Source organism: Phacochoerus africanus, chromosome 9 (assembly GCF_016906955.1).
Source record: "Phacochoerus africanus isolate WHEZ1 chromosome 9, ROS_Pafr_v1, whole genome shotgun sequence".
NCBI classification, from domain to species: Eukaryota; Metazoa; Chordata; class Mammalia; order Artiodactyla; family Suidae; genus Phacochoerus; species Phacochoerus africanus.
In genome coordinates this window covers 24865487-24877242 of record NC_062552.1, presented here as the reverse complement: position 1 = coordinate 24877242, position 11756 = coordinate 24865487, and the positions used below count along the sequence as shown (strand labels likewise).

Sequence of the window (11756 nt, the reverse complement as noted above, 5' to 3'; positions counted from 1 at the left end):
AACCAATAGTCTTCCCGTTCGGGTCACGCGCTCCGGGACTTCAAAGAAGGCTCATTGGACAACGTAGAGAGGAGGTGCTGAAGGGTCACGTGAGGAGTTACGCGAGGGCCAATTAAAGTCTCAGTAGCTCGGCTGGGGGCCCGGACTTGCTGTGGATTTGAGGGTGACATCTGAGCATTTAAAGGGCTGGGGTCAACTGAGCGACTCAAGCCCGCGTCTAATCGTGAGCCAGGGTCGCCGCCGCCGCGGGGGAGAGATGACTACGGAGCGACCCGGCGCAGTGACCCGGGCAGACCCAGGAGACCGCCTATGCTGGGATTAGGGAAGCCTATAGGGCCCAGGGTATTTGCCTCGATCTTCCTGCTGCTGTTGTCTCCGGCAGGAGTCGGAGCCAGGCAAAGAACGACTCAGTCTGGTGAGTTAACCCTCGCAAGCCCCATCCCGACCACGCAGGCGGTCGGTCTGTGTCAGGTTGTACGCCCGGGACGCAGGCTGCTGAGCCCCCTCTCCTTTCCCAATCCCTGCCCCTCTCTGGGTTCCTCGTCCTCTTTCCTTCTGAGGCTCCTCATCGAGCTCTTCCCCTTTTGAGGTTCCCCTATCCCAGAGGGCTTCTCCCCTCGTAGTCCCTCACGCTGCCCAGAGACTCCAGTTTCGCTACAAACTCTCCTCAGGGTTCCCCTTCCTTGTTCTGGGAAACCTGCTCCCACTTGGGGTCCCTACCACCCTACCTTTCCCAGGGGAACCTGCGTCTGAGTTGCTATTCATTCACGCTAAAGCCCAAGTCACATTTGTTCAGTTCACCGGAAACTCCTCCCTTTCACAGGTGCACCCGCTGGTGACCATGGAGCAACTGCTGTGGGTGAGCGGAAAAACAGATCGGTTCTGTGGACACCTTCCGCATCCACACTCATCACCCACCACTCCTCGAGGCACCCTCCTTGCCTTCGCTGAGGCCAGGAAAATGTCAGCATCGGATAAAGGCGCTAAATTCATTGCCTCTGCGGAGATCCATGGACCAGGGTATAACTATGCCTGGGAGTTCCCCCCACGGCTTAGCAGTAATGAACCCAATTAGTAACCATGAGGGACGTGGGTTCAGTCCCTGGCCTTGCTCAGTGGGTTTCAAGGATCTGATGGTGCTGTGATCTGTGGTGTTGGTTGCAAACCTGGCTTGGATCCCTCATTGCTGTGGCAAAGGCCGGTGGGGTGCAGCTCCAATTTGACACCTAGCCTGGCAACTTCCATATGCCGCACGCAGGGGCAGCCCTTAAAAAAAAAAAAAAAGCCTGTGTGGCAGGATGTTGAATGGGTGGGGAGCCTGATTTGCCGTAGAGCCCTGGAGCTGCTGGGTCCCTGAAGGACTAGAGGCAGCCTAAGAAGGGAAGGTTGTCCAGGGCAGTAATGCGGACATTGGGATCTCCAAGGAGTTGAACATTCATCCAAATGTTTATTGAGCACTTACTATATACCTGGCAGTGTTCTAAGTTCTGTGACTACAGTTATGAACAAAACAGAGCAAAATCCTCGCCTTTGCAGGGCTTATATTCTATTGGGAGGAGGCAGACAATAAGCATAATAAGTAATATATTTGTGTGGAAGGTGATTAAGTGTAATGGAGAAAAATAAAAATAAAACAGGGCAAGAGGTATGGAGAGGGTCAAGAGTTTGACTGCAATTTTCAAAAAAGGACATTTGAGCAAAGACTTAAAGGAGGTAAATGAGCCCTGAGGAAAAATGCCCCAGACAGGTGTAACAAGATAAGGCAAAGGAAAGTATTGAGAAATGGGAAGGAGTTTGTGTGGCTGGAGGAAGTGAGCAAGGGTAGAACAGATATGGTCAGAGAGAGAAGGAGGGTCAGGACTCGTAGGCCCTCTGGGCCATCATGAGACCTTGGATCCCAGGGGGTGGAAATTTCAGGGAGTAGTGGAAAGAGCCCCTCCAGCGTGTTCACCCTGCGTTTCTTCCCTTTTTCCTTTAGGCAGCACATGGTCTCCGACAGCTTTCATTGTGGATGATGGGGAGACCCCAGATGGTCTGAACTTGGGGGCGGTGGTGAGCGATACAACAACAGGCGTGGTCTTCCTTTTCTACTCCCTCTGTGCTCACAAGGCTGGCTGCCGGGTGGCCTCCACCATGTTGGTGTGGAGCAAGGATGACGGTATTTCCTGGAGCTCGCCCCGAAACCTCTCCTTGGATATAGGCACTGAGATGTTTGCCCCCGGACCCGGATCTGGCATTCAGGTGTCTGTCCTGAGTGGGTGGAGGGAGCTGCCTTGTAGAGAGTCTGCCCCACAGGGGACTCCTTTGCAGAGAGAAGGGCCTGTGAGGTCAGCTTTTCTGTCTTAGGTGGGATTCCTTGGAAGAAAGGGACATCCTGGGAGGAACACCCTTCCAAAGGAAGGTGGAAATTTTTTTTTTTTTTTTGTCTTTTTGCTGTTTCTTTGGGCCGATCCCGTGGGCATATGGAGGTTCCCAGGCTAGGGGTCCAATCCGAACTGTAGCCACTGGCCTATGCCAGAGCCACAGCAACGCGGGATCCGAGCTGCGTCTGCAACCTACACCACAGCTCACAGCAACGCCGGATCATTAACCCACTGAGCAAGGGCAGGGACCGAACCCACAACCTCATGGTTCCCAGTTGGATTCGTTAACCACTGCGCCACAATGGGAACTCCCGGAAGGTGGGATTTTGCCATTGGCTTCCTATTTGGGGATTGTCAATCCATATGAAGATTAAGGGGAAAAAATATTAGAAAATCCTGTGCAGATTTAAAAAAAGCCTTCCTTCCTTTGGGCAGACACAAGCCTGTGCCATGGTCTACAGCTTGGTCCAGGAGCAATGGTTGGGTTGAGGTGGGCCCCCGTGTCCTGTGCACAACTCGTCCAGAGTACATGCTGGATGGATCCTGAAGGAGTACATTCTGCAAAAGAGCTGCTTCTGCTGCTTCTCTTCCTCCTCCTCCTCCTTTTTTTTTGTTTTGTTTTGTTTGTCTTGTTTTATTACTCAATGAATTTATTACATTTATAGTTGTACAATGATCATCACAATCCAATTTTATAGGATTTCCATCCCACACCCCCAGCGCATTCCCCCCACCCCCCAACCTCCTTTTAATTTTATGGCTGCACCTGTAGCATACAGAAGTTCCTGGGCCAGGGATGGAATCCATGCCACACCTATGACCTACGACAGGTCCTTAGCCCACTGCACCACAATGGGAACTGCCCAAAGTTCCCAGGCTAGGGGTCAAAATCGGAGCTACAGCTGCCGGTGTACACCACAGCCACAGCAATGCAGGATCTGAGCTGCATCTGCAACCTACACCACAGCTCACAGCCAGGCCGGACCTTAACCCACTGAGCGAGGCCAGGGATTGAACCCCCCAACCTCATGGTTACTAGTCGGATTCTTTTCCACTGCACCACCATGGGAACTCCCAGAGCTTCTTGATTCTGACAGTGGGTGTCTGTAACGGGGGGCCCTCAGCAAGCAAGGACAGAACCGAAGGGGACCCACGTGTGTCCTCACACTTAGGTGGTGGCGGGTTCCCCTTCCCTGCCTCTGAGCCCCCTGATCGTCTCTTGTCTGGGGCACCCGGCTCTTTTCCCACAGAAACAGTGGGAGCCTCAGAAGGGCCGGCTCATCGTGTGCGGCCATGGGACGCTGGAGCGGGACGGGGTCTTCTGCCTCCTCAGCGACGACCACGGTGCCTCGTGGCGCTACGGCAGTGGGATCAGCGGCATCCCCTATGGCCAGCCCAAGCGGGGAAAACGATTTCAACCCGGACGAGTGCCAGGTCAGGAGTCCCTGGGCTGTCCCCACCTGCCCAACCTGCTCTGGCCTCCAGAGCATCGTTTCACTCACCGCCCCAGGGCTGGCTGCCAGCTCTGTGTTCCCAGCTGCCTTGCTCCCTCAGGACCCTCCCTGGGTCATCTGAAGCCCTCTTCTCTCTCCCCAGCCCTATGAGCTCCCAGACGGCTCAGTCGTCATTAATGCCCGGAACCAGAACAACTACCACTGCCGCTGCCGAATCGTCCTCCGCAGCTACGATGCCTGTGACACTCTGAGGCCCCGTGATGTGACCTTTGACCCCGAGCTCGTGGACCCCGTGGTAGCGGCAGGGGCTGTAGCCACCAGCTCCGGCATCATCTTCTTCTCCAACCCAGCCCATCCAGAGTTCCGTGAGTGTCTGCAGGGTGGGGTCAGTGGGGGAGCCCCTGGTACCTAGAGGAGGCCTGGGGAGAGCCCGTCCTTCCCCTGACTCCGCTGCTGTCCCCAGGAGTGAACTTGACCCTGCGCTGGAGCTTCAGCAATGGTACCTCATGGCGGAAGGAGACCATCCAGATCTGGCCGGGACCCAGTGGCTACTCCTCGCTGGCAACCCTGGAGGGCAGTGTGGGCGGGGAGGACCAGGCCCCGCAGCTCTACGTCCTGTATGAGAAAGGCCGGAACCAGTACACAGAGAGCATCTCCCTGGCCAAAGTCAGCGTCTATGGGACACTCTGAGCTGTACCCAGGCCAGGGAGGGGTAGACGGCCCTGGCCTCAGCCTCAGGACCGTGGGTCTGCAGAGGGTCTGCTGGAGGAGCCTGGAAGAGAGTTCCACCTTCTTTTAGACTGCAGCCTTTTGCAAAATCAACTTTGACTAGGAAATCACGACATTAGGACTAAAAACCTGGCTTCTCCCTGGACAAGAAGGGCTCCCCACACCTGGCATCCCTTCCCTTCCCCATTGCTGGGTCCCAGCCCCTGCCCTTTCTGCCCTCCCAGGACAGTGATTGGTCCTTTTCTTGGGCAGGGCCAGGCGGGCCTGTAGCAGTCAATAAATGTGAACTCAGGGAACCAGGGAAGGCTTACCTCCTGGAGGTAAGATGCTGGCGTTGGAGAGGGTTGGTGGAAGCCAGAAGGGCAGGTTATTTGGTTTCTGGGGTAAGGAAGGAGGTGCATCATCTACTTTGACTCTTTGAATCAAAATGTGTCTAACATAACGTTTTTAATGAAAGAGAATGACTATTTGCAGAACCTCTGTGGTCCTGCCCACGCACATCTTCATGTCTGTTTCGTCGAGTGGGTTGAGATGAGGAGCGAATTTGGAGGAGAGGAGGAAGCTGGAGGGCTCATTGCCGTGACAATCTGACTTTGGCCAATCAACTCCTCTTTATCACAGAAAAGCAGATTCTCTTCACGGTTGTAATGAGGAGGAGGCGGAGCCCCCATAAAATGTTTTAAAACGGCGGCTGTTTCGGAGTTCCCGTCGTGGCGCAGTGGTTAACGAATCCGACTAGGAACCATGAGGTTGCGGGTTCGGTCCCTGCCCTTGCTCAGTGGGTTAACAATCCTGTGTTGCCGTGAGCTGTGGTGTAGGTTGCAGACACGGCTCGGATCCTGCGTTGCAGTGGCTCTGGCATAGGCTGGTGGCTACAGCTCTGATTCGACCCCTAGCCTGGGAACCTCCATATGCCTCGGGAGCGGCCCAAGAAATAGCAAAAAAAAGACCAAAAAAAAAAAAAGGGGGGCTGTTTCGTATGTATAAGGTGGGGAGGGACACGGTCCTCCATGAGACAGGGAGCCTCTCCCAGGCCGGCCTGGCAGGAAAATAAGCCCTGGGGCAATTATGTGAGAAAACAGTGTTTTCATCCTAAAGCAGATACTGTGAAAAGAACCTGGGCTGCCTGAAGCTGAGTGGGGCAGCCACAGCCTACCTCCATATGGAAAGAGAATGCAATGCCCGGACGAGATGGCAGGAACGTTCAAGATTCTTTATGTCTTTATCATAAAGGGATGAAAGCCACATGCATTCCCAGTTAGAGATTTTTTTACTTCCAGCTGCTTCTCTAAGCATTTGTGAGGATAATTTATTCTGTCTGATGGAAGAAGTGGAATAAATCCCGCTGCATGTAAAGACATGGTGTCATTTTTGGGAGTTCCTGTTGTGGCTCAGTGGTTGACGAATCCGACTAGGAACTATGAGGTTGCGAGTGTTTCAGGTTCGATTCCTGGCCTCGCTCAGTGGGTTAAGGATCCGGCGTTGCCGTGAGCTGTGGTGTAGGTCGCAGGTGCGGCTCATATCTAGTGCAGCTGTGGCGTAGGCAGGCAGCTACAGCGCCGATTCAACGCCTAACCTGGGAACCTCCATATGCTGCCAGTGGGGCCCTAAAAAGACAAAAAAAAAAAAAAAAGATGTTACCACATTGCTGCTTCTGATCCTTTTTCCTGTTTCCTTCGCTAAAATGTTTTAAAGCAAATTCCAGACCTCACAACATATACACCTTCATTCTTTAGGATGTATCTCATTCTTTTTTTCTTTCTTTCCTTTTTTGGCCACACCCATGGCTTAAGGAAGATCTCGAGCCTCAGACTGAATCCAAGCCGCAGTTGCCACCTAAGCTGCAGCTGTGGCAACGCTGGATCCTTTAACCCACTGTGCCAGGCCAGGGATGGAACCTGTGTCCCAGCGCTCCCAAGACACGCCAATTCTGTTGTGGTACAGTAGGAACTCTTAAATTTTATTTATAATGATTTTTGTTTTTTCCATTATAGCTTGTCTACAGTGTTCTGTCAATTTTCTACTGTATAGCATGGTGACCCAGTTACACATACATGTATACATTCTTTTTCTCATGTCATCATGCTCCATCATAAGTGACTAGCCATAGTTCCCAGTACTACACAGCAGGTTCTCATTGCTTATCCATGCCCAAGGCAATAGTTTGCATTTGTTAACCCCAAATTCCCAATCCATCCCACTCCCTCCCCCTCCTCGGCAACCACAAGTCCATGATTTTCTTTTCTGTGGAAAGGTTCATTTGTGCCGTATATTAGATTCCAGATATAAGTGATATCATATGGTATTTGTCTTTTTCTTTCTGACTTCACTTAGTGTGAGAGTCTTTAGTTCCATCCATGTTGCTACAAAGGGCATTATTTTGTTCTTTTTTATGGCTAATAGTATTCCATGGTGTATAAAAACCACATCTTCTTAATCCAGTCATCTGTCGATGGACATTTGGGTTGTTTCTATGTCTTGGCTATGATGAATAGTGCTGCAATGAACATGTGGGTGCATGTGCCTTTTTCAAGGAAAGTTTTGTCCAGATATATGCCCAAGAGTGGGATTGCTGGGTCATATGGTAGTTCTATGTTTAGTTTTCTGAGGTACCTCAATACTATTTTCCATAGTGATTGTACCAATTTACATTGCCACCAACAGTGCAAAAGGGTTCCCTTTTCTCCATACCCTCCCCATTGTTTGTTATTTGTGGACTTATTAATGACGGCCATTCTGTCTGGTGTGAGGTGTTACCTCATGGTAGTTTTTTTTGTTTTTTGGGGGGGTTTTTTTTGTCTTTTTGCTATTTCTTTGGGCCACTCCCGCGGCATATGGAGGTTCCCAGGCTAGGGGTCGAATCGGAGCTGTAGCCACCGGCCTACGCCAGAGCCACAGCAACGCGGGATCCGAGCCGCGTCTGCAACCTACACTGCAGCTCACGGCAACGCCGGATCGTTAACCCACTGAGCAAGGGCAGGGACCAAACCCGCAACCTCATGGTTCCTAGTCGGATTCGTTAACCACTGCGCCACAACGGGAACTCCCCTCATGGTAGTTTTGATTGGCGTTCCTCTAACAATCAGTGCTGTTGAGTATTTTTTCATGTGCTTGTTGGCCATCTGTATATCTTCTTTGGAGAAATGTCTATTCAGGTCATTTGCCCATTTTTCAATTGGTTGTTGGCTTTTTTACTGTTGAGTTGTATAAGTTGTTTGTATATTTTAGAGATTAAGCCCTTGTCTGTTGCATCATCTGAAACTATTTTCTCCTATTCTATAAGTTATCTTTTTGGTTTTTTTTATGGTTTCCTTTGCAGTGCAAAAGCTTGTCAGTTTGATTAGGTCCCACTGGTTTATTTTTGCTTTTATTTCTGTTGCTTTGGGAGACTGATCTGAGAAAACATTTGTAAGGTTGATGTCAGAGAATGTTTTGCCTCTCTTCTCTTCTAGGACTTGATGGTGTCTTATCTTACATCTAAGTCTTTCAGCCATTTTGAGTTTATTTTTGTGCACGGTGTGAAGAATGTGTTCCTAAAATTTTTTAAATTGTATTGTAGTGTACTTGATTTTACATATTAGTGCTTTTTTTTTTTTTTTTTCCAAGGCATATGGAGGTTCCCAGGCTAGGGGTTGAACAGAGCCACAACTGCTGGCCTTCACCACAGCCACAGCTATAGCAACTTGGGATCCAAGCTGCATCTGCCACCATACCACAGCTCATGGCAACACAGGATCCTTAACCCACTGAGCAAGGCCAGGGATCAAACCTGCATCCTCATGGATGCTTGTTGGGTTCGTTAATTGCTGAGCCACAAAGGAAATCCTCACATTAACATTTTGATGTCTCTCTTTTTTAAAAACTTTACTGGAGTACAGTTGAATGTTGCATTTCAGGTGTACAGCACAGTGACTCAGTTATACGTATACATATATCCATTCTTTTTCGGATGTAGGTTATTACAAAGTATTGAGTAGATTTCCCTGTGCCATAGGTAGGTTCTTGTTAATTGTCTACTGTATACAGTAGTGTGTGTGTGCTACTCCCACCGGCCCAATTCCTTCCTCCCCCCCGCCCAGTTCCCTCTATGGTAACCGTAAGATTGGTTTTGAAATCTATGGGCTTGTTTCTGTTCTATTAACAAGTTCCCCTGTATCATTTTTTATTAAATTCCACATATAAGTGATATCATATGACATTTGTCTTTCTCTGTCTGACTTCACTCAGTATGATAATCTCTAGGTCTATCCTTGATGTCTCTTAAATCTCTTTTAATCATCTACAGTAGTTCCATCTCTTTTTTTTTATTTTTTTTTATTTTTAGTGCCACACCCTCAACATATGGAGGTTCCCTGGCTAGGGGTTGAATTGGAGCTACAGTTGCCAGCCTATGCCACAGCCACAGCCATGCCACATCCGAGCCGCATGTGCAACCTACACCACAGCTCACGGCAACAGCAGTTACTCAACCCACTGAGCAAGGCCAGGGATCGAATACAAGTCCTTATGGATCCTCGCTGGGTTCTTTTCTGCTGCACCACAATGGGAAACTCCCTCTCCTCTCTCTTTTTTTTTTTTTTTTTGGTCTTTTTGTTGTTGTTGTTATTGCTATTTCTTGGGCCACTCCTGCGGCATATGGAGTCAGGCTAGGGCTCGAATCGGAGCTGTAGCCTCCAGCCTACGCCAGAGCCACAGCAACGCGGGATCCGAGCCACGTCTGCAACCTACACCATCGCTCACAGCAACGCCAGATTGTTAACCCACTGAGCAAGGGCAGAGACCGAACCTGCAACCTCATGGTTCCTAGTCGGGTTTGTTAACCACTGCGCCACGACGGGAACTCCATCCTCTCTTTTCTTTATCTCTCTCTGTTTTTTTTTCTTTTTGGTATCATCTACTCAGAATAGGTTCCGAAGAATGTTTCACTCTGACTTTGTCAGTTTCTTCCTCAGAATGTCATTTAATTTCTTCCTCCATCCCCTATATTTACAGTTATCAAATCCGAAGCTTTGATTAGATTCAGATTCTATTTGAGGGGGGTGGAGGGGCAGGGAATAAGATTTTGCACGAGTGTTAGTGTTTCCTCTTGTGCTTCCTTGGGAAGGAAGTCCTGTCTGCTTGTCCATCTGAGTAACTCGGAGACTGAGTGATGGGTTCAGATGGCCATAGCCTGACTCCTCCTTTGTAACTTTTCCCCACTGCCTTTCCTGCTACATCCCCCGATGAGTTTTGCCTGGGTCGATTATTTCATGAGAGGTTGTGAAATATTAGTTTTTAAATTCCATTATTTTTGTCCTCATCTATTAGCTGGAATTTTTCAGTAAAAAATAAAAATAAAAATAACTGCCCCTTGGCACAACATTGTCGATCAACTATACTTTAATTGAAAACAAAAACAGAAGTTCCCATTGTGGCTCAATGGGTTAAGAACCTGAGTAGTGTCCACGAGAATCTGGTGTTGCCTATGCCGTGGCTGTGGCATAGGCTGGCAGCTGCAGCTCCAATTCAACCCCAGGCTAGGAACTTCCATATTTCACAGCTGCGGCCCTAAAAAGAAAGAAAAAAAGGGGGGGGGAGTTACCATTTTGGCTAGTGGATTAAGAACATGACGTAGTGTCTGTAAGGATGAGAGTTTGATCCCTGGCCTCATTCAGTGGGTTAAGGATCCAGCGATGCCCCAAGCTATGGCAGAGGTCACAAATGTGGCTCAGATCTGCCTTTGCTGTGGCTGTGGCATAGGCCTCAGCTACAGCTCTGTTTCAACGCCTAGCCTGGGAACCTCCATATGCTGCACTGCTGCTGTAAAATGAAAAACAAAAACCACAAACTGCCCCAGGAGCTCTCTGGTGGCTTAGTGGCTGAGAACCTAGTGTTGTCACCACTGTGGCTGGGGTTCAGCCCCTGACCTGGGAACGTCTCTATGCCATGGGTGCAGCAAAAAAATAAAGACCTGTCCCTCATCAAGGCTGTTGGGTTATCCTGAAGCATCGTTTTATAGGAAAGGCAGGGTAAATGCTGAATTTCTCCAGTTTAATTTTCAGTTCTCAGAGTAAACTGAGAGGGTATACTTTCCCTTGGCCGGTAAACCACATTGTTACCACACAGAACACACATACCGAGGCAGAATCTATAAGCCTGCAGAAGAGGCAGGGGGACATCTGAGGGAAGAAAAATGCAGAGAGAAGCACCGGTAGCATGGTCATTAGAGGGGGCAGTCTGCTTTTCTAAAACAGATGGAGAAATAGAGATGACCCAAGAAAATATAGTATGGGTGTCTCCTGCAGCAGTTGGGACATCTGCCCTCTAATACCACAAAAAATTGAACATCTGAGAAAGTCTTGCTGACGGTTTTATTTATCAGAAATAACAGGAGCTCCTGTTGTAGCTCAGCAGTAATGAACCCGACTAGTATCCATGAGGACATGGGTTTGATCCCTGCCTTTGCTCAGTGGGTTAAGGATCTGGCATTGCCGTGAGCTGTGGTGTAGGTCACAGACGTGGCTTGGATCTGGCTGTGGCTGTGCTGTAGGCCAGTGGCTGCATCTCCGATTCTCCTCCTAGCCTCGGAACTTCCATATGCCACAGGTGCAACCCTAAAAAGACAAAAAATAATACTAATGGAGAAGGAGTTCCTGCTGTGGCGCAACAGGAGCCACGGCGTCTTGGGAGCACTGTGACGCTGTGACCTCTGGCCCAGCCCAGTGGGTTATGGATCCAGCATTGCCACAGCAGTGTTCCCAGGTCACAGCTGCGGCTTGGATCTGATCCCTGGCCTGGGACTCCGTATGCCTGGGGGTGGCCAAAAGAGAAAAAGAAATGCTGGAGGAAAGAGGAAACAAAAATGTTTGACCTATGAGCTACTGCCTTGTGAAGTAGACATGGCAGAGGGCTGGTGAGGAAGTGCTCGAATTCCTTTTTCAGAGTCAAGAGCCCTCAGATAAGGGAGAGGCTCCTTGAAGTTCCAGTTGCGGCTCAGCGATAACGAACACGACTGGTATCCATGAGGACACAGGTTCAATCCCTGGCCTCCCTCAGGGAGTTAGGATCCAGAATTGCCATGAGCTGTAGTGCAGGTCACAGACACAGCTCGGATCCCGAGTTGCTGTGGCTGTGGTGTAGGCCAGCAGCTGTAGCTCCGATTCGACCCCTAGTCTGGAAACTGCCATATGCCGAAGGTGTGGCTCTAAAGAGATAACTAATTGTAATTATT

The 11756-nt window shown here is 49.7% G+C and overlaps 1 protein-coding gene across 1 annotated transcript; it reads left to right on the top strand.

Annotated features, from left to right (window-relative positions):
• The first annotated feature begins 88 nt into the window (after nt 1-88).
• NEU1 (neuraminidase 1) lies at nt 89-5902 on the top strand. Its single transcript, XM_053743526.1, is given in 11 exon segments — nt 89-284; nt 287-429; nt 824-868; nt 870-908; nt 911-997; nt 999-1020; nt 1979-2241; nt 3614-3766; nt 3768-3797; nt 3960-4182; nt 4281-5902. Coding segments are annotated over 11 exon segments (1260 nt in total). The 5' UTR covers nt 89-256; the 3' UTR covers nt 4508-5902.
• Nucleotides 5903-11756: the final 5854 nt, after the last annotated feature.